Raw genomic sequence first — 23,464 nt, 5'->3', positions numbered from 1 at the left:
GATACAGTATGGTATTCATTTTTGGAGGGAAATGATCTGATTCTATTCTTATTGATCTTCCAATTGTAATTATCTTCTGAATTTCAAATGAGTTTGCTTTGCAGGTGGAGGAGATCATCTTATATAAACAGAGATAGCTTTTATTTGCTAGTTTTTAATGGAATACTATTTATTTTATTTATTTATTTATTTATTTGATTTGATTTTTATACCGCCCTTCTCCCGAAGGACTCAGGGCGGTGTACAGGCATAATAAAACCGACAATACAATATACAAGTTTAAAATACGATTTAAAAAACTTATTTAAATTAGCCCAGTAATTAAAATTTACCATATTAAAAACCCCGTTTAAAATTAATAAAATTTAACATTAAAATCCCAGTTTAAGCCAGCCCCGCGCGGATAAAAAGATGAGTCTTGAGTTCGCGACGAAATGTCCGAAGGTCAGGTATTTGGCGTAAACCCGGGGGAAGCTCGTTCCAGAGTGTGGGAGCCCCACAGAAGGCCCTCCCCTGGGGGCCCGCCAGCCGACATTGTTTGGCGGACGGCACCCTGAGAAGTCCCTCTCTATGGGAGCGTACGGGTCGGTGGGAGGCGTGTGGTAACAGCAGGCGGTCCCGTAAGTACCCAGGTCCTAAGCCATGGAGCGATTTAAAGGTCATAACCAGCACCTTAAAGTGCACCGGAAGGCCACAGGCAGCCAGTGCAGTCTGCGCAGGAGCGGTGTTACATGGGAGCTACGTGTAGCTCCTCTATAACCCGCGCAGCTGCATTCTGGACTAACTGAAGCCTCTGAGTGCACTTCAAGGAGCCCCATGTGAGAGCATTACAGTAATCCAAGCGAGAGGTAACGGCGCATGAGTGACTGTGCATAAGGCATCCCGATCAAGGAAGGCGCAACTGCGAACCAGGCGAACCTGGTGGAAGGCCCTCCTGGAGACGGCCGTCAAATGGTCTTCAAACGACAGCCGATCATCCAGGAGGACACCAAGTTGCGCACCCTATCCTTTGGGGCCAGTAACTCGCCTCCAACAGCCAGCGGCTGCAGCTGGCTGAATCGGGTGCCGGCATCCACAGCCACTCCGTCTTGGAGGATTAAGCTTGAGCCTGTTTCTCCCCATCCAGACCCGTACAGCTTCCAAACACCGGGACAGCACTTCAACAACTTCATTGGGGTGGTCCGGGTGGAAAAGTACAGCTGGGTGTCATCAGCGTACTGCTGGTATCTCACCCGAAACCACTGATGATCTCACCCAGCGGCTTCATGTAGATGTTGAACAGCAGGCGAGAGAATCGACCCTGTGGGACCCCACAAGTGAGGCCCCTCGCGGTGACCTCTGCCCCCTGTCAACACCGTCTGCGACCGGTCGGAGAGATAGGGGAGAACCACCGATATCGGTGCCTCCACTCCCAATCCCCAACCGGCGCAGCAGGATACCATGATCGATGGTATCGAATGCCGCTGAGAGGTCTAATAGGACCAGGGCAGAGGAATATCCCTGTCCCTGGCCCTCCAGAGATCATCCACCAATGCGACCAAAGCTGTCTCCGTGCTGTATCCGGGTCGGAAGCCGGACTGGAGCAGGTCTAGATAGACATCTTCATCCAGGTGTTGGGGCAGCTGTCGCGCCATGGCACTCTCTACAACCGTCGCAACAAAGCGAAGGTTGGAACTGGGCGATAATTACCCAAAATAGCTGGGTCCAAAGAGGGCTTCTTAAGGAGGGTCTCACCACCGCCTCTTTCAAGGCGGCAGGAAAACCCGTCCAACAAAGCGTTGATAATCCTCTGGAGCCAGCCTCGTGTCACCGCCTGAGTGGCCAGTACCAGCCAGGAAGGGCACGGGTCCAGTAAACATGTCGTGCCGTGAAGCCTCCCCAACAACCTGTCCACGTCCTCGGGAGCCACAGGGTCAAACTCATCCCAAATGTGCTCAACAAGACGTGCCTCCTCTCCCTCGCTTGGATCATCCCAAATTCGGTCCAGACCGTCCCTCAGCTGAGCGATTTTATCGTATAGATAACCACTAAACTCCTCGGCTCGTCCCTGCAAAGGGTCATCCCGCACCTCCTGATGTAGGAGAGAGCGGGTCACCCGAAACAGGGCGGCCGGGCGGTTATCTGCCGACGCAATGAGGGTGGAGGCATAGGAGCGCCTCGCTTCCCTCATTGCCACTAGGTAGGTCCTAGAATAGGTCCTAACTAGTGTCCGATCAGCTTCGGAGCGACTGGACCTCCAGGTGCTCTCTAGGCGTCTTCTCTGGCGTTTCATCTCCCTCAGCCCCTCGGAGAACCAAGAGGCCAGACGAGATCTACGCCGGGTCAGAGGCCGCAAAGGCGCGACACTGTCCAGGGCCCCGGCCGCGGCCCGCTCCCAGGCCACGACCAGTTCCTCAGTCGTGCCGTGGGCCAGATCCTCAGGGAATGGCCCAAGCTCCGTCTGGAACCTCTCAGGGTCCATCAGGCGCCTGGGACGGAACCACCGTATAGGTTCCGTCTCCCTGCGGTGGTGAATGGCGGTTCGGAAGTCTAGGCGAAGGAGAAAATGATCCGACCATGACATTGGTTCTGTTACTAAATCATCTAATACCAGATCATTTAACCACTGTCCAGAGATATAAATCAGATCCAGCATGCCTCCCCCCGTGTGCGTAGGGCCATCATTTACTCGAATCAGGTCCAAGGCCGTCATGGAAGCCTGGAACTCCCGAGCTGCCGTCGATGACAAGCCAACTGATGGCAAGTTGAAATCCCCCATGACTATAAGTCTGGGGGTCTCAACCGCCACAGCAGCCAGTACCTCCAACAGCTCGGGCAGGGCTGTGGTCACGCAGCAAGGAGCCAGGTACGCGATCACCAAGCCCAACTGATTCCTATAGCCCCAACGCACGCAGAGGGATTCGCAGCCGGCAATCTGAGGAACAGTGGTCTCCCTCGGCTCTAGATCTTCCTTAATAACAACCGCCACCCCCCCACCCCTACCTTGGACCTCGGCTGATGAAATGCTCGAAGCCTGGAGGCACATCTCAACAAGGGGACCCCCTCAGGGCCCAACCAGGTCTCCGTAATGCCCATAAGGTCCGCGGACCCCCTGAATGAGATCGCAAATCAGGGAGCCTTATTAACCACGGACCGGCATTACATAACATCAGCCAAGATCCAAGCTCTGAGGATCATGGCCACCCGAGGAACGGGTAGGGACTGAGGGCCGGAGCACGTGATCGCTCTCAAACATTGAACACGTGCTCCCACAACTCGACACGGCCCTCCCCGCCATATCTGCCTCTCCCACTTACCGTACAGATCGAACAGCCCTCTAAATCTGGAACATCCTCCCCCCCTGCCTTCAGACAAGATGGCGTGATGTCGCGGACTAGCACAGGGGCTGGATCCCCCCCCGATGGGTCCTCTCCCCCACCCGTCAAATCCCTCCCCCCCCTTAAAAAACCCTTATTTAAAAAACTATTTAAAAAACCCCACAAATTCTTCTTGGGCGCCTGCCACCTCTCTGGGTCCCAAGACCCTTCGTTAAAGTAAGCCCTCGATAGCTTGAGGCCATTCCTGCAGGCGGGGAACCTCGCAGTCGTAGTAGTTCGGCAAATGAATATCTCATAGAGAAGTTGTCCATACAATTGCGGAAACGTGTCCATCCTTAGCCGTCGGAGATGTTATCGTCGTATCCAAAAAAAAAAATCGCCGGGACCCACCCTTAGATGGATAACCATGTGGGTCCTAGTCCGTAGGAGTCCGTGGGACCACAAGCTAAAAAGGTCTCCCTCGAATTCCCGGTTACGCATCCTTATTTGAAACGACTCCGCCGGTGCCCTCATGCCGTCTGCCTCCCCCACTAAGCCGGCAGATCAAACCTCCGTGGGGGAAGCACGATGTTCCAGTCCATGCAGGGAGGGGGACGATGTTCCTACCCCCCCATTTTGACAAGCCAAGGCAAAAGTCAGCAATGGGGAGGCGATGTTCCTACCCCCCCATTTTGACAAGCCAAGGCAAAAGTCAGCAATGGGGGAGACGCGATGTTCCAGTCCAAGCAGGGAGGGAGAAAGGGAGGGGGGGCGATGTTCCTACCCCTCCAAGTTCTTACCCCTCCAGGTTCCGTCCCAGCAAGCACAATTAGCAGCAATCCGAAACACCCGGTATCCAGCATACCACCTTCAATGCCCTCCGTCGGTGTTCGGAAAGCCCCTTCGTTGATATCCTTCCACGGCCCGAACGGCCGGAAAATCAACTGAATCATGCCGGACGTCTTCTTCAAACCCCCCCCCCAACATGGCCGCCGCCATTCGCTGCTCCAAAACCTCTCCGGCTCCGTACTCGGCAGCCGAGAGTTCAATGAGGCTCCGGGACCTCACTCTCGGCGGCCGAGATGATCGTAAATACGGGACCGGAGTGCAGGCAGCTAGGCAAGCGGCTGAACGGCATCACGGCCCAAGGACTTTCCGACCGCCGTCTCCATGAGCTCTATTACCTTAGCTATCTTGAAAGCATTACTGAAATGATAAATGTTGAATACAGTCTTAAATAAGAAAATAATGTCTGTATCATACGGGGGCGGGGAATGTGCTTGGAAGCTTATGGAAGTCACAAGGAGGCAAGCTCAACTCAGAGGCTTTAATTTGCTAAGAATATATGCAGGCCAAAACGGTTAGGTTTCAATTCAACATCCATTCTAGATAATGCTGTATCTTAGTATTTCTCAATCTTGGCAACTTTAAGATGTATGGACTGCAGTTCCTAGAATTCTCCATTCAGTATGCTAGGGAATACTGAGAAACCCTGCTCCATCTGATGTGCAAATCACAAACCCAGTATTCATCTAATCAGTGTTTATCTTTAAGACTTTTTTTTAAAAGGAATTTTATTTTGACACATTTGTATGGAATGGATGGAAATGCGTGCATGCCTGAACAGAAATAATTTCCATTCTTTTCTTATTCCTACGTAGGGGCAGAGAAGTGCTGTGTAACGCTGCAACCTTTCCCAGAATTTTAGAGAAAATATTTTTTTAAAAAAATTAGGGATAGTACTAGTAAAACTATAGTTACGTTGAAGGCCAATCACCAAAAAATAAATTGGAAATTAAACCTGCATCACCATCATCGTCCCAAAGGTGCTTTTTCAAGAAACAACTGAACTTCCTGGTTTTTCTTAAAGATGTTTCACTGAAGAAGCTTCTTGGATGAGAAGCAAAATGTCTTCAAAGAAAAAACAGAAAAAAACCCTTTGGGACAACCATGACCTAGATGACTGAGAATCTCCATAGACATCTGCATCATCATCTGGTGGTTGTTGTTTTTTTTTTTAAGAGATGTTGCAGTTTATTTTATATGCTGTTAGTTTTGCTGTCTTTAATTTCATTTTTTATTCCATTATAGAATAAAGGAAAATGCTCTTATAACAGCCAAAGCAGCTCAAAGTGAGTCCAACAACTGGAGAATTACAGTTTCTATTTACATATCGCTTTAGTTAAATTAGTAGCTAAATGAAGTATTATAAATGAATATTTCAATCCTTACCTTATCATTCATTGCAGGTGATTCTGTGCCACCAATCCTTTTTCCCTGCCTCCTTCTGTTACTGTACAGCTGTATTACAGCTGGTTATAATAAGTCATTACCTAAGTACAGCCATATCTCTATGATAAAAGGCATCATAACATAAAACACAGATTCTTTTTCCTCAAATTAGGAACAAGCTAAATATAGTTCTATTCACTCTAACATCTGATCTTTCATGAAAGTACAGTTCCAGTACTAGGGATAGTACTATTTCCTCATTTTTATATCGGAATATATTTTAATGGTATGGCTTTGATGATTCTGTAACTCCTGGAGATATACAGCAGGATTGGTTGCCCTTTTTAATAATACAAAAACAAAAGGCAGAATCAAATAAAACAAGAGAAGGAGCAGTTAATGTCTACATGGTGTTCTTAATATGCAATTATATATCAATTTCTGCTTTGATTTCTTCTGCTGTTTGATAGCAAGTAATTTCCCCCCCTTAACCTTTTGGTCTCTTTCTGATTTTGCTCCTTCTCTTATCTTCCTTCTCTGCTTTTGCTCAGTTTTCTTCCTCTGTTGATCTCTGCTGTTCAACCATTAATCTTCTGGTGTTGTTTCTTGCAATCATAGGTTTTCTGCGATGATTCTGCTGATAGGTGGCACTATCTCCTTTTAAATGATTGATACGCTGAGACACTCAGTAAAAACACTGCTTTTTTCTTGTTTATGTTTCTCCCACATTTTATTTCATTTTATTTTGGATGTCCCCTTTTCAAAGTTAACTATTGTTTTTGTTCACTCTTTTTGTCTCCCCTGACTTACCAAGTTTCCTTTGATATTTCAAAAAATCTTCCATTTTTCTCTGTGTAGGCTATGCGCTTATAGAAAACTTTAAAAGCTTCTTTTTGGTATTGCTAAATATTTTTATACATGATGTAGGGCCCATTAAGTGTTTTATAAGCAATAAATGGTGGTGCCAGTGGTGAAGATAAGTCTCAGAATGATTATTTCCTATCCATATACGAATAAATTACGAAATTAAAGGAGTAAGTTCTCAGATTGTTACTATTTTCATTATTTAGCTAACAAACATTACATTCCGATTCAAGCATAAGGTAAAGAAATTGATTACTCTCTATTATAGGAGCCTGTAATACAAGGTATATGTGTGTCAGGGGTGAAATTCAGCAGGTTTCAGGGAATGGGGATTTTGTAGTATCCTTCCCCTGGAGTGGGGTAGGAATGGAGATTTTGCAGTATCCTTCCCCTGCCAGGCCCACCAAGCCACACCACGCCCACCAAGCCACGCCCACAGAACTGGTAGTAAAAAAAATGAATTTCATCACGTGTGTGTGTGTGTGTGTGTGTGTGTGTGTATGCATGCGTGTGTGTGTGTGTGTGTGTGTGTGTGTGTGTGTGTGTGTATGGAAGGCTTTGTTTCATTTTCTAGTCTATGAAATGGCACAATTCATGAGCCTCTGGTGATACTTAATTCAAACAGAAACTGTCCTTGTAAACAAAGGGCATTTGTTGTCACCTAATGATATACTGAGATAACAGAGAAGAATAACTCAACGGGAAGAGGTTGGAAGTTTAATTAAAGGATTACAAGACCAACAAAATAATAGGCTCACAGGCTCATCATTATGCTAGAGAGATTAGAAAACTTACTGAGGTAATTTGAAACCAAATCAGGTAAATTTAATTGTACCTGGCTGATAGGAATTTTTATCCTCTCAGATGCCTGTCAGAAAATGAAATTCTGATGATTTCAGCAAATGTAGCTGGAAAATTGCTACATTTCTGATATATAGCAAAGTTATAACTTTCTTCAGTGGAGCACAGAATCATGTGACTCCATTTTACATGGAAGTATGATTTTACTCACCTCCCGATAAGGATCAAAACTGATCTGTTGCCTCTGCTCAATTTAAAAGATCTATTTTGCCTTAGTTCTTTTGAAAAGAAGGATCAGTTCTAGCTGCATCTGCTAAAAGTTTCCCCACCCCTGCCCTCAACCAGAATCTGATAAAGACTCCAGGCTAGATAAGCAGCTTTCATGTCCTTAAATTGCTCCTGCACTGTATCACCTCAGATTGCAACCTTGAAGACTGGATATATTAAGAAAATACCAGCACATCCCACAAAAAAGAGGAAATTCCTAACTCTACGTGGATTACTGCATTGTCACAGAAAGCTTTTTAAAAAAATATAAGGCAGGCATAGGCATCGCAGTGCTGGATGGGAGCCGATCATACATGGCTGCCTAGATTGCCTTAGAACAAGGGTGTCAAACTCACGTCGCCATGGTGGTGTCACATGAGATATTGGGACTTTTTCCCCCTTCGCTAAACGGGGTGTGGCCATGGCCAGTGCATGCCACATCTGGCCCGTGGGCCGGGAGTTTGACAGCCTTGCCTTAGAAGGACTTCAACGTTAAATAAATTAAACTTTTTAATTAAAATGGTCAAAAACTAGAGACTGCCAAATATTATGAGATGCTGTTGTTCTCACCTGAAATCTTGCAAGAGAATGCCACATCTCATGTTTTGGGGCATTTCTTGACAGGTTGGGGGATTCTTTAAAATTAAATTATAGCACCCATCCCAGGATCAGTTATTGGGGCACTCATGGAGTTCACAGGTATGACCAGTTGGGAAGTATTGAGTTAGAACACTATTTCCTAGCACACATACATAGAGTTAGAAGTCTTCTCCCTAACAGAGAAGAATACTGCAGACTAAACTGGTACAATCCAGCATAGTTTCACCCATAACAAATGATGAGCCAAAAAACTGTTCTGTCCTAAGACTGGGAAACTGAATGGCATAATTACAAACAAGTAAAAGGATCCACATCTCCAGCCTTTTCAAGACCTGTCTTTTTTAAATCTACTTTTCATACGGAATGCCCTGTGATAATAGTAATATATAAAAGTAAAGGTAAAGGTTCCCCTCGCACAAACGTGCTAGTTGTTGCCGACTCTAGGGGGCGGTGCTCATCTCCGTTTCAAAGCCGAAGAGCCAGCACTGTCCGAAGATGTCTCCGTGGTCATGTGGCCGGCATGACTCAACACCAAAGGCGCACGGAACGCTGTTACCTTCCCACCAAAAGTGGTCCCAATTTTTCTACTAGCATTTTTTACTTACTTTCGAACTGCTAGGCTGGCAGAAGCTGGGACAAGTAACAGGAGCTCACCCTGTTACACGGTACTAGGCATTCGAACCGCTGAACTGCCAACCTTTCAATCAACAAGCTCAGCACCTTAGCCACTGAGCACCGCATCCCTAACATATAGTAATGTATATAGTAACATATAGTATAACATATAATGTGTGTGTCTGTGTGTGTGTGTGTGTCTGTGTATATGTATATGTACATGTATATATGTATGTATGTATAATGTATAGTATATAGTAATGTATAGTAACATATAGATATAGGCAATTTTTGTTTGAGCCATATTTTTTTCATAAACCAGCCTTATCTCAACATTTCTCAAACTAGCATGTGTACAGGGGCACAGTTATCATGGAAACTATTCATTTCTATAACAATTGCAGGGTTAGGATGTAAAACGGCCATATGATAGATGATACATACAAACACCCATTTACAGAAAAAAAAATGTTCACCAGATGTGAACATAGGGAAGATTATATATTAAGTTATTTCATTCATTGACATTGGACAATATGATTTTGTGAACGAACACTAATAACACTGATGAAGACTAGGCATACATTAATTCTTTCTTCCAGGCCATTATGATCTATCCTCCTTCCTTACCATAGAGATTTGGAACTACAGAAGTTTAGAGGGATTGGTTTCAAGGAAATGATCACGGCCTCTGAAAGAGCCACACTACTTAATGTAATTACACCTTTCCTAGTGGCAGCCTAGTTTGAGGTTAGCATTTTTTGTAGGTTTCATGTTCTTCAGCTAAACCTGTGTGCCTCCAATCCCCATAGTGAGCTATCCACGGTCCTGATGGCCTGCTGATTGTCCTGGTTTCTTGTCAGACAGTAACAGTATAGTCAGTGAGCGTTCGCAAGCTTCAGGCAGGAACAGGAAGAAAAATTGAACTCCTTCCCCCATCAGAATAACTTTGTACTGTCTCCGGAAGTGCCCAGTCCACAAACTATGGTAGAATTGTGAAGATTGTCACTGCTGAAAAGAGAAACAGCAGCAAAGGTTCCTCTGTGAAATCTTGGACTTGTGGCATGACGCCTGGAGCAGAGGTGGGTTTCAGCAGGTTCTGACCAGCTCTGGAGAACCGGTAGTGGAAATTTTGAGTGGTTCGGAGAACCAGTAGTAAAAATTCTGACTGGCCCCACCCCCATCTATTCTCTGCTTCCCAAGTCCCAGCTGATCGGGAGAAAATGGGGATTTTGCAGTAACCTTCCCCTGGATTGGGGAGGGAATGGAGATTTTACAGTATCCTTCCCCTGCCATGCCCACCAAGCCACGCCCACCAAGCCATGCCATTCCCACCAGGCCACACCCACAGAACCCGTAGTAAAAATTGAAACCTACCACTGGCCTGGAGTAATGGCTAATTGCACTACTATGCTACAGTTATATGAGTATGGGCCCATGCTACAGGAAATGGGTGTGGCAGCCATTAGTCCTTATTACCTCTGATAGATAGATAGATAGATAGATAGATAGATAGATAGATAGATAGATAGATAGATAGAGGGTTTTTTCCTATCGAAGCAACCTGGTCTTCCCAAATATGGGAGGGAGCATACTGCTTCCCTTTTGCCTTTCAGCCCAGTCCAGGAGCCCTCACAGACAGCCGCTTTCACGACAAACTATTTTGTGTTAACTTTACTGACAAAGAAATAAAGGGAGACTAGTAGAGTTCTATTTCAAGCTATTTAGTTCTCATTAGCTAGCCATACCCTTCTGGGATTCGAACCTGGCTTGCTTGCATATTAGGCAGATGCATTAGGGAAGGGAAGCAGTATGGTCCCTCCCATATTTGGGTAAACCAGGTTGCTTCGATAGGAAAAAAAACCCCACTTAATATTTTCCCTGGTACAGTTGACAAACTGAGGAAAACTCTGTGGTTTAGAGGTTAATACATCTGCCTAATAAGCAAACAAGCCCAGGTTCAAATCCCAGAAGGGTATCACCAATCCTCTATGTGCCCTCACTGGCTGAAGCAACTATACGAAGCTCAGGGTCTAGTTTACTAATTTCCTATACAGGACTCTTAGATCACAGTATCAAAAGATAAAACCTTCCTCTTGTAATTTATTGTATGTAATATAAAAAAGAAAATTCCTAAAATAAGATCTACCCTGATCCGGTGTAATGGATTGGTGTGTTGCTGTTTTTTAAATAAAGCAAGAAATTAGGAAGTCAATGCATTTTAATGCAAGCCACAAAGAAAATTATTTTCACAGCCTCCTCTAGTCTTTCCTCGATTTAAATATAAGTAAAGGCTGACACCCTGTGGTCACAATGGACAACAGCGTTCTTAGTCTGAGGGTCAGATACATTATGGGTGTGTGTTTGTGAGACTCTTTATGTTCAGGTCTAAAATCACCCAAATCACTATCGCTATCCAAATCATTAAAAATAGTTTAAGGTCTAATTTAAAAGTGGAATAACTCAGGGAGAGGAACCCTCCCAATTCCCCTTGCAGCATTTAATCTACAAGGTGTTTTGCTTTATCGCACTTCAAATTATACTGGCTGTCTCCAGGGCTTTTCAGGACTTTCCCTATATTTTTTAAATCGTTCGGAACGGTTTTGGGGCTTTCAGAATTGTCACAGCAAATAGGGTAGATCATTTTCAAAACCACCAGTAAAGACCGACTAATTTGCAAACAGAGAGAGAGCGCAGAACTAGGCAGCACTGGCTGAAACATCCTGAGTTGCCAGAAAATATTGTGTAAAAATGGACACAATTCTTCCTGGAAATTAGATCTCTTTTTCTACACAAAGGAGTCAGGATCAATGTATACATTACTTCCTTCTCTCCAGTGGTAGGATTCAAATTATTTAACAACCGGTTCTCTGCCCTAATGGTTTCTTCCAACAACCAGTTCACCAAATTGCTCAGAAAGTTAGCAACCGGTTCTCCCGAAGTGGTGCGAACTGGCTGAATCCCACCACTGCTTCTCTCACATCTTGCATTAGTGCTTCCCACCCCCCCTTAAATTACAAGGAATCAATTGAAGGGTTCGCAACACAAGGGAGAAGGGACTTACCCTCTCCTCAATGGGGCATCTTTTGGTTCTTACAATCCAATCTTCCCACTGTCCCTTCCTCTTTGCACATGATTGAAACACATAAGGGGGTGGACTCTAACCTAACCCTTAGCATCTTTTCATGACACTCTCATGACTGAAGAAACCAATGGAGAGCTTGCAATAGCCTTTTCTATTGCACGGGAAGGGAAAGAGGGAGAGAGAAAAGGATATTGGGAAGTGAGAAAGGGAGATAATGAGGGGAGGCTATATTCATTGTGACTTTGGCTCTGCCCTTGTATTCCTTTGGTTCCTTCCCCCCCCCCCAATTTTGACACATGATTTCCAATAGATTATCCCCCATAACAGGGGTGGGTTCTATGTACCTTTACTACCGGTTCACAATGGGATCGCATGCGCAGATCGTCTATGATGACATCCGGGTTGGTGGGCGGAGTTTCTCCCCCAGTTTTACTACCAGTTCGCAAGAACCAGACCAAACTGGGGGGAAACCCACCACTGCCCCATAAAATAATGCAGCTTTTACTAGATAAAAGCAGGGGTGAAATGTAAAATTTGTTACTACCGGTTCTGTGGGCTTGGCTTGGTGGGGGGTGGGTAATGTGACTGGGTGGGCGTGGCCAACTTTTTTTTTTACTTTTAAAAGCATTTTTTTGGCTGAAGAAAAAATGCTTTTAAAAGTTAAAAAAAAAAAGACCTCTGATGATCGCATGGCTCAGCTGGGCACGCAGGGGGAGGGCAGGGATTTTTGCTACCAGTTCTTTGAACCACCCGCCGCCATCGCTACCAGATCGGGCGATCCAGTCCAAACTGGGAGCATTTCACCCCTGGATAAAAGGTTCTTCACCTCTGACTCAGACCTTTCTTTGGAAGGTTCAAGGAACTTTGTGCCATGATCATAGGCATATCTACGCCACGATGGCGTAGTGGTTAGAGTGCAGTACTGCAGGCTAGTTCTGCTGACTGCCAGCTGCCTGCAATTTGGCTGATCAAATCTCACTAGGCTCAAGGTTGACTCAGCCTTCCATCCTTCCGAGGTGGGTAAAATGAGAACCCAGATTGTTGGGGGCAACATGCTGACTCTGTAAACGGCTTAGAGAGGGCTGTAAAACACTGGGAAGGGGTATATAAGTCTAAGTGCTCTTGCTCTTGCCACACAGAAATCAGTCACACTGAGTTCAATGGCACTTGGTCCTAGCTGAATATCGCATCCTTGGTGTCATTCTATACCAGAATAACAATCAGTTATGTGCTAGCAGGATATTATTTCTGACTCTTGGGGCCTCTGTGGCTCAGACTGGTAAGACTGTCTGTTATTAACAGCAGCTGCCTGCAATTACTGCAGGTTCTAGTCCCACCAGGCCCAAGGTTGACTCAGCCTTCCATCCTTTATAAGGTAGATAAAATGAGGACCCATTGTTGGGGGCAATAAGTTGACTTTGTATATAATATACAAACGGATGAAGACTATTGCTAACATAGTGTAAGCCACCCTGAGTCTTCGGAGAAGGGCGGGATATAAATGCAAAAAAAAATAATATTCACGGATAAACAGAAATTAGGAGATTCATATTTTGTCTGCCTGATGAACTGCTGTGCTGTTTTACAACTGAACCTTCTCTGACCTTTTCCTTCTTGTGATCTTGTGATTTTCTTGATATCCACCCTGGAAGGCATCAGTTTTCTAAGGTCTTAGACAGATGTTTTTCAGACCTTTCTACTGGAAATGTCAGAGACACCAGGAACAGCTTCTTGAACAGGTTCTGGGATTCACATCAAATGACTGTTGTCACCTTCATCCTTGAGGTCTAACTTGAATGTTGCTGTTCCCTAAACAAACTTGGATAGAAATGGGAAAATATGCTTTATCAGCTGTACATAAATTTTTAAAAAGAAGATGAAAAGGGAGAATTGAAAGTCAAGAAGCTATCTGAGTTATGTCATAGGGCTACAGCAGGATGTCCAAGAGACCAGCTCTGTTGGGGGCTTTCTTATTTATATATTTACTTATTGCAGTTATTTTCTCCAGGAATTCTAAGTGGTATTCCTAAAGGTGCTTTTTCAAGAAGCAACTGGACTTCCTGGTTTTTCTTTGAAGACATTTCACTTCTCATCCAAGAAGCTTCTTCAGCTCTGACTGGATGGTGGGGAAGCTTCTTGGATCAGAAGCGAAATGTCTTCAAAGAAAAACCAGAAAGTCTAGCTGCCTCCTGAAAAAGCACCTTTGGGACAACCATGACCTGGATGACCGAGAATCTCCATAGACATCTAAGTGGTATTCTTCTCCCTGAAAATATTTTTATACCACGGCGGCCCTGTGAAGTGAATTAGATTAGATAAATAGCCCTATCTTTTCTTGGACAGTGGCCATATTTGGTATTTTAAAAGCATGTTATGGGTGCTGTGTCCATGAAGGGGAGGCCTGCCATTCACAAAATGGCTTTTATGGCTGTTTGTCCAGTCATAAAGCAAATAAATCATTTAGAGTATGGAACCTGAAGAATATAAGGCATGCCATTAGGCATGCTAGTGACTAGAGGGACATGATTTAGGACTTCAGCCCTGTGATAGAAAGTGGCATAAAGTTACTCAAGATTGAATAGAGACCTGGGACAATTTGTGAAACATCACATCTGGTGGTTTTCTTTAGGATAGCAACCAATTTTTATACATCTTCCAATTTTACCTAGTCCTAGAGAAAGTCACTTAACTAGACAGTTAATTTCATATTTACAGACTTATCAGTTACTGAGAAAGAGTTATGACCATATGGCAGTAAGGAATATTTTAGTCTCTCTCTTAATGATGCTTCAGTCACTTGCTCCCTAGGATTATCAAATTCGTAGGGATCCAGAATCCAACTTGATTCTGATGGAGATTTACAAATAAGCTACCATTGTCTAACTTGAATGTTGCTGTTCCCTAAACAAACTTGGATAAAAAAGGGAAAATATGCTTTATCAGCTGTACATAAATTTTAAAAAATTATCGGAAGTATATACCTAATTACAGAGTACAAATGCTAGGCTCTGTCAGTTGCACTTCTATGAGAGGCATCTAAAATATATTCCAATTTAGTATATTTCAATCAAAAGTGTTGAGGTCAAAATCTTTAAAAGATTTAAAATTATTTTCAGTTTGGGGATATGCTTCAGTCTGGAGATACGTTTCAGACAATAGATAATTTCTCAGTCTTTTATGGACAAGTCAAATCTTCAGTGCTATGGATATAAATTTCTGCATAGACCTGAATAATTGTCAGACCTTAATTATCATGTCATTCTTTTTCTATGGAGTGATGCCTTAGGCCACCTCAACAGTTGGAATATACTCTGCATGTAACAACATATCAACACCAGATTTCTAGCATTCCTTTTTTTTTAAAAAAAAAATTGGTTTTCAACTTCATTATGGATGGATAACTCAGATAGCCTCCAGGTATATGCAGGTTCAGTGACATTTTTAAAAAAAAAATACTTTAGCTTTCTTGAGCAAATACAATTTTTTAAAAATCCTATCAAACCAAACCGTTTCTACTTCAGGAGGATTTTGTTCCTGATCCCCTCTTATTATTGGGGGGGGGGGTCACAGGGTTCTTTCTTAACTCTGTTGGTAACTCAGTGATCTAATCCAGAATGGCAACATAAATTAGGAATGTTTGAATACTGCAATGTTCTGACAACCATTATCTGTGGCAAGACACAGTAGAGGACAATATTCGTGATGATTTACCAAGCATGTCAAATATTCAGGTGAACCCATGAAATAGACCTCTCAGACTCAGAGAGCCACATGGCCACAAATTTATATAGCTTTGTTTGAAACAGATCGATATACTTATTAAAACTCTTGGGTCTCATTGTTTGCAACCTTCTGTGGAGCAAAAGAGTGCGTCGGAGGGCAATAACTAAAACATTTTTTTAAAAAAATTGTCAAACTCATGGCCACTTCAACGTTATTGAACACAGTGCTGTCCCTTTCACTCATGGTCACGTGATCATCATTTCCAATGTTCCCTGCCAGCTTCCTACAAGAAAAGCCATTGGGGAAGCTGGCAGGAAGTTGGAAGTCCTTTCCCACTATTCTTTTGCTCATCCATGTTCATCCTGTTTCTTTGTTGGAGTAAGAAAATATCTCTGAAATGATGACCCAATGGGTCATGGCTTTGTCCAGTTACAACTAAAAGCAAGACCTGCTTGGTGATGCTAGTTTTGGAATTTTCATTCCAAAGAATTTAAATGTTGCCACGTTTCTTGTCCTCTTAGTACAACAAGAGGTTTCCCCTCCCCCTCCCCCCCCCCCCCCCCGTTTCCTCAGTCCTCAGATGTTTTGAATTGTGATTTTCCTTATTCTGTTGTTGTTATGTTTGGACTATTTGAATTAATTACATTTGCACAGCTTTGCATTTATATTGTGAGCTACCTTGAGTCCGTCTGTACTGTAAAATTGGCTGTTCAAAAAGCAAATAAATAACTCAATGCTGAAGAATATCCGGGATGAATTATTTGTGTAGTGTTGTTGTAATGAATAAGCAGCTCATTCTGTGATAGAATAATTAGATCAGAAATTGGACTTCTGCCTTAGAGTGGGTAAGGACTATATTTAATTATGATGTTGTGTGTGACAAAATAATATTGCATTTCTGTTATTAATTTTGCTTGCAATTTTTTAAATCAAGCTGTCTGTTTAATTTCTAGGGTGAACATGGACAATCTCAATTCTACTTACCTTAACACTCTGAAATGCATTTCAAGTCTGATTTATATTACAGTTTTAGACTGCTACAAGTCTAGAAGTGCCCAATATAGCAGGCAACCTGTCACATACCATGAATTTTATTTAGGATGATGTCAAGTAGCACATACTTGACTCTAAAGCTTCTAAGAAATCTACTAACCAACTGTGGGGGGGGGAACACCTGGGCAAAATGAAATAGTGTCTCATAAGTAATTGTGTTAGTTAATAATGTGATCAGCCTGCAGCTAAGAATTTGCTACTAAATAAATAGATAATGCATGCACATACAATCATAAGTAAAACCTAAATTTAGTAATGCTAAACAAACAAATACACACACACACTTTCCTGGCTTATACATTTTCAAACATTTTGTGGTATTGGAAGATTGCTCTATTCCACTATTTCTCAACTTCAGCAATTTTAAGTTGTATCGACTTCAACTCCAAAATATCTACAGACAGCTTGCTGTAGGGAAAACTGGGAGTTGAAGTCCATACAGCCTGAAGTTGCTAAGGTTTAGTAGCACTGCTTTGTACACTATGTATTATGATACATTTTTTAAAAAAATCGAGGGACTCTGCAGCAGGCAAGTCAAGTGAAGGCAAGACCAAAAATAAATAAATAAATAAACAGGTAATCAACCATATTGTCTTACCCTGGAACAACCCTGTAAGGAAGGTTGGGCTAAGAGAGAGTGACTATTCAAAAATCACTCGGACTTTCATAGCTAAGGCTGAACTTTTTTAGAAATTATTTTAAAATATTTTTTTATTTTAAATACAAATATACATATAAATCTAAATACAAAAAAAGGGGAAAATACAAATATTACAGTGCAAACCCCCAGGGAGACCATTTTTTTCCTTATATTTCTTCTTCTGTAACAACTAAAAGATATACAATATATTCTTGAGTAGGTTTATTCCCTTTGCTTTCCACCAGCAATGTTTTTATAAAATCCCCTCATATTTCATTATAATTGTTTGCTTTAATCATCCCTTTTTTAAATTTAAATTTATGTTGTTAATTTATCATTTGTTGCCATACTCCAAATTTCATTATACCGCTCGTTTCTTTGAATATCCCAATTTCATCCCCAATATTTATCCATCACTAATCTAGCTGTCATTATCTAATTTACAATCAATTCCCTTTTTGTTTCATTTATATCCTGTTTTTCCACCAGCAACAGTAATAAAATCCTCAGTGATATATCTAAATTTATATTCAAAAGTGCTCTAATTTCTCTATACACCATGTCCCATATTTTTTGTGCACTATCACAATCCCATCACATATGTTTATATGTTCCAACCTCTTTCTTGCACCTCCAACAAATATTTGTATATTTACCGTCTATTTGTTTTAATTTATGTGATACCATCTTCATATCACTTTATATCCATTTTCCTTAACTCTAACTGACATATTCTTATACAGTATACTCTTCTATTCCAAATATTTTTCCAATCATTATCATTTATTTCTCCTAAATCTGATTCTCAAATTAATTTTAAACCTTTTGCCTGCTCTTCTAATTCCGTTAATATTCTATATATTTTCCCAATTCTTTCTTTTTCTATATGTTCTTCATTCACCTCACATTCTTTTATAATCATTACAAATTTTGTTAACTGTCCATCTTTCTCCTCCAATTTTTCTTCCACTTTTATCCATTTCTCTAATTTTATTAAATTGAACCAATTTAATTTAATAAATTGATAATCTAAACATTCTTTAGTTGTGTTATATTCTTTATCTTGTTCTTCAAGTCTTTTTGTTTGTTTGTTTGTTTACATTTATATCCCGCCTTTCTCCGAAGATTCAGGGCAGCTTACAGTGTGTAAGGCAATAGTCTCACTCTATTTGTATATTTACAAAGTCAACTTATTGCCCTCCCAACAATCTGGGTCCTCATTTTACCTACCTTATAAAGGATGGAAGGCTGAGTCAACCTTGGACCTGGTGGGACTAGAACCTGCAGTAATTGCAGGCAGCTGTGTTTTAATAACAGGCTTCTTACAGCCTGAGCCACCATGGCCCTAGTCTTCCCATTTATATATCTGATTTTCTTTTAGTTTACTAATCCATTCTTTCAGTTCAATCTTAGGGAATTTCTCCGTTAAAGCTGAATCTGAACCCATAGTTTCCAACTTTCTATCTTAGTGCCTTAACCACTGGACCAGACTGGCCAGATTGGTTTTCTTTTCTTTTCTTTTCTTTCTTTCTTTCTCTCTCTTTTTCTTTTTCTTCCCCCCTTTCCTTCCTCTCTCTCTCTCTCTCATTCTTTTAGTATATTTAATCCACAAATCTTTTTATAGCTCCACTAAATTTATAAGAAACATATTTATTAAGCGCAAAATATATAATATGTAGTGGGTTACTGTTGCAATTTAGCCATATGGACTCCTTTGAGAGATTGTTTACTTGCAAGATCAGCATGAGAAAACCTCGGCTGATTGGATCACGTACAAAGGAAATAGGCAGAAACTTGTTTGGTGTAAATCACATCAAGACTGCAGGATGTTTACCTCTAACAATGGTGTGAAATGCATCAACAGTTTTGTGATTAACCACAGGACATTCCCCTTCCTTCCTCTGATAAGATCCCTCTCACAAAGTTCTTAGAAGTTTCTCTTACACACCATTATGTGAGATCAATTAGTATGTAAGGTCAGGATGTCACAGGATGTATTGCTATGTTTTCTACGTGATTGCTATACAAGATTTTGTATGCAAGTCATTATCTTTGATGTATGTGCCTTCTGATGTCATTGTCTTTGATGTAAATGCCTTCCTGTAAGAATCCCAATAAAAGAGAGACCCAAACTCTGTTCTGGGCACTCTCATCCTGAGGAGAACCATGTGTTTGACTCTTGCTTCACGAGAGACCGCCACAGGTTACCAGTGCAATCCAATTCTTACCAAACAGAAGTAAATTTCATTGAGCTACATGGAGCTTACTGACAGGATTTTGACTTTTAAAAATATTGAATACATTTACCTAAAATCAGATCTTTTTTTACAGTTAGAAGGCCAGCAGTCAAAAAAAAAGACAAGAATAAATGGAGATTAAAAAAAAAATTCTCCAAGCTTGAGGAAAGGCAGATAGTATGCGCAGAAGTATATGTGTTTTCTGAAGTCTATCTATCTATCTATCTATCTATCTATCTATCTATCTATCTATCTATCTATCTATCTATTTTCTGAAGTTTTCGCGGGTGTTTGTATGTAGGTCTTTGGTTATTCGGGTGTTCTCCCGCATAAAATTGGAAGTGTCTTGGTAACGTTTCGACGAAGTCTCATTCGTCATCTTCAGGTTTCAGCTTCGTGCTTCTGGGAGCAAGAAGCACGAAGCTGAAGCCTGAAGATGACGAATGAGACTTCGTTGAAACGTCGCCAAGACACTTCCAATTTTACACGGGAGAACACCCGAATAACCAAAGATAGATATATGTATGTATGTATGTATGTATAGCAGTAGTCCGCCTACTGCTACCAAATACCTCTCACCGACCCGTGCGCTCTCACAGAGAGGGACTCCTCAGGGTGCCGTCAGCTAGGCAGTGCCGTCTGGCGACACCCAGGGGAAGGGCCTTCTCTGTGGGGGCTCCCACCCTCTGGAACGAACTCCCTCCAGGACTTCGCCAACTTCCGGACCTCCGAACCTTTCGTCGCGAGCTTAAAACATACTTATTTATCTGCGCGGGACTGGATTAGATTTTAAAGTTATGGGTTTTAAGGGATTTTTATTATTTATACTATTTTAAATTTCGGGCAATAGAATAAGTTTTTTAATTGTTTTTTAATCTGTATTTATATGTATTTTAACTGCCTGTGAACCGCCCTGAGTCCTTAGGGAGATAGGGCGGTATATAAATTTGAAAAATAAAAATAAATAAAAATAAATATATATATATATATATTACATTTGTTTACTTTAGTAATGACTGGTATATACTGTAAGAATATTATGAAATGCAATAATCCTGTGATTTTTGTATGTATTTTAGCCAATCATGGAGAGTTCTAAAAAAGACAGGTGCTTCTTTATAAAGGAAACATGGGAATTCTCTGGAGCTCTGGAGGATTATTAGTTACTTTGTCCACACCAGCACACTGCAGGCACAATCTGTTATGGCCCGCCAATGGAGCTGGCAGCAGATTCGGACAGTGAGGAGGGTGGGGAGGAACACGGGCCAGTCCTGGACTCTGGGGAAGGCTCTGATGAGGGCTCTGCATTGGAGGCAGAGATATGGCCAGGGCCATATGACAGGTATCAGCTGCCTTCGAAGTCAGACATCAGTGAGGCAGACAAACAGCTGGAGCCTGTTCCCAGTGTGTGCATGTGCAGAATTGCCAGACAAAGGGAACAGCTAAGGAACAAGGGTCAACTTGGGAGTAAGGTCACAGGTAGAGGATGAATTGCCCCTCCCATAGGGAATAAAAGAGGAGCGAAAGGGGAAGGGTGTTTGCAGGAGACAATTTGTTTGTTTGTTTGTTTGTTTGTTTGTTTGTTTGTTTGTTTGTTTGTTTGTTTGTTTGAATTTATACCCCGCCCTTCTCCGAAGACTCAGGGCGGCTTACAATGTGTTAAGCAATAGTCTTCATCCATTTTGTATATTATATACAAAGTCAACTTATTGCCCCCAACAATCTGGGTCCTCATTTTACCTACCTTATAAAGGATGGAAGGCTGAGTCAACCTTGGGCCTGGTGGGACTTGAACTTGCAGTAATTACAAGCAGCTGTGTTAATAACAGACAGACTTAGTCTGTTGAGCCACCAGAGGCCTCTAGTTTAGTTCATTCCTGCATTCTTGCCAAGAATTGCAGTGGTCTGAAAGATATCAGCCTGGCCACTCTCCAAGCCTGATAAAGGTCGGTAATTGTGAACTATCTTGAAAGACTGTGGGAGAGGAAAGACTTTGCTGGAGAGGAATTCACTATAAATTAAATAAAAGTAGTTTATTGGGATGCGTCCTCGGCTTCGTGCTGCTGGGGAAGCCTAGGTCAGAACAGAATCCATCTCTCCCTCCTGAAGCTCTCCCATGACTAACCATTAGAAAGGAAGTGAAACAACAAAATGGAGCCATAAAGAAAACAAAGTGGAGAAACAAAGTGAACCAACAAAGGTTATAGAGCCTTTCTTCCTTTGGTGCTCTAGGCCTAATCTAAAACTGTCCCTCCCCCAAATATCTTTGAGGAAGCGCTGCTCAAAAAAATTGTAATATGGAATACAATAAAAGCTGAAAAAAGACCTGTGAGTCTTTAAGAGGTAAAAATAAAAACACATCATAGCATGAATCAATATGGATGATTCCCATGCTTTCGAGGGTAATTTTGGCTGCATCGTTCATCCAGTAATGTATGCATAGCTTAGCTTGGAGTTAAAGCAGTCAGTGATAAATGTGAGTTGGCAGCTGAACACATAACATATTGGGATGGATGTAGTTGACTTCCTCCTTTCAGATGTCCTGAGTATCTCCCAGAACTCTAGCCAGCCATGCAGATGCCAATTATGGAATTATCCACCATATCAGAGGACCCCAATATGATTTTGCTTCATAAACTCATTGGTCATCTACTGGTATTTATACAATTGAAGAAAATCCCAGATACACTATTTGGGATTTTAGAGTTCCCAGATAGTGTATGGGAACACTATCTGGGATTTTAACTTTAGAGTTCCCCTAACCCAGGGGTGGGCTGCTGGGGGTTCGCAGGGGTTCAGGAAGAACCTCTAGCTAAAATTCTGTGCAGTTCGGAAAACTCCCAAATCCCACTCCTGGATGGCCCCACCCCACCCCGTCTTCCCAGAAGTCCCCACGCAGCCCGTTTTGGGTGCAGGTAAGTGCAGGGCGCGCATGGAGGCTCGGGGAGGGTGAAAAATGGGTCTACTGTAAGATCGGAAAAGCTGGAAACGGGCCTATTTCCCACCTCTGGAGCCTGGGGGGGCCGTTTTCACCCTCCCAGAGGCTCAAAGAAAGCCTCTGGAGCCCAGGGAGAGCAAAAAGCACCCCCCCACACTGTGGTGCAGGAGGCTGACTAGGCCACACCCATCATGGCCACACCCACCCAGCAACCAGACAGATAACCCCTTGCTAAAATTTTTGAAGCCCACCCCTGCCCGAACCTGCTGCCAACATAATTGATGCTTATTTTATTTCCTCCAAATTCCCTGTTGTCTACATCTTGTCTAGAGATAACATGATGGGAATTGAAGTCCAATACATCTGGACAGCCTACATGTTTTTTGTTTTTTGTTTTTTGCATTTATATCCCGCCCTTCTCCGAAGACTCAGGGCGGCTCACACTATGTCAAGCAATAGTCTTCATCCATTTGTATACTATATACAAAGTCAACTTATTGCCCCCCAACAATCTGGGTCCTCATTTTACCTACCTTATAAAGGATGGAAGGCTGAGTCAACCTTGGGCCTGGTGGGACTTGAACTTGCAATATTGCAAGCAGTTGCTGTTAATAACAGGCTGCATTAGCCTGTTGCGCCACCAGAGGCCCTGTTTATTTATTTTACAAAAAACAAACCTTCAGTCCATGCTATTTTAATCATCTATTTTATTCTTAATTTCCCTCCTCTACTCCAATAGGAACTACTCCTTGCCTAAAAATTAGGAGGAGCAGGCTGGCATTTTTTTTGCAATTATGCATTGCATCCAATGAAGGGAGCCATAGCCCACAAAAGCTTGTACTTTTCAATAATTTTTTTTAGTCTGAAACAATGCTACTATATTGCTTCTGAATTTTGGATACCATAGGCCAGGGGGTTTTAGCCTTGTGGCCCATAGGCACAAGTCTTGGGGGTCCATAGGCAGATTTGAAGGGGTGGTCCAGGGGTGGGTTCTACTTACCTTTACTACCAGTTTGCAACAGGAGTATCCGCGTGCACAGAAGCTTCTGCGCATGCGCAGATTGTCCATGATGACATCCAGGCAGATGGACGGAGCCTCCCACTGCTTTTACT

General features: G+C 42.4%; 1 protein-coding gene across 1 annotated transcript in view; it reads left to right on the top strand.

Annotated features, from left to right (window-relative positions):
* Positions 1 to 4,281: 4,281 nt before the first annotated feature.
* LOC131200683 (collagen alpha-1(XXVIII) chain-like) overlaps positions 4,282 to 23,464 on the top strand; it is a 78,374-nt gene continuing 59,191 nt past the window's right edge. Inside the window, exon 1 of the mRNA XM_058187860.1 lies at positions 4,282 to 4,415. Within this exon, the coding sequence (XP_058043843.1) occupies positions 4,282 to 4,415 (134 nt within the window). The remainder of the gene's footprint in view (positions 4,416 to 23,464) is intronic.

Source organism: Ahaetulla prasina, chromosome 1 (genome assembly GCF_028640845.1).
Source record: "Ahaetulla prasina isolate Xishuangbanna chromosome 1, ASM2864084v1, whole genome shotgun sequence".
NCBI lineage: Eukaryota > Metazoa > Chordata > Lepidosauria > Squamata > Colubridae > Ahaetulla > Ahaetulla prasina.
Note: the sequence above shows the minus strand (reverse complement) of the source record. Positions and strands in the feature narration are given on the sequence as shown.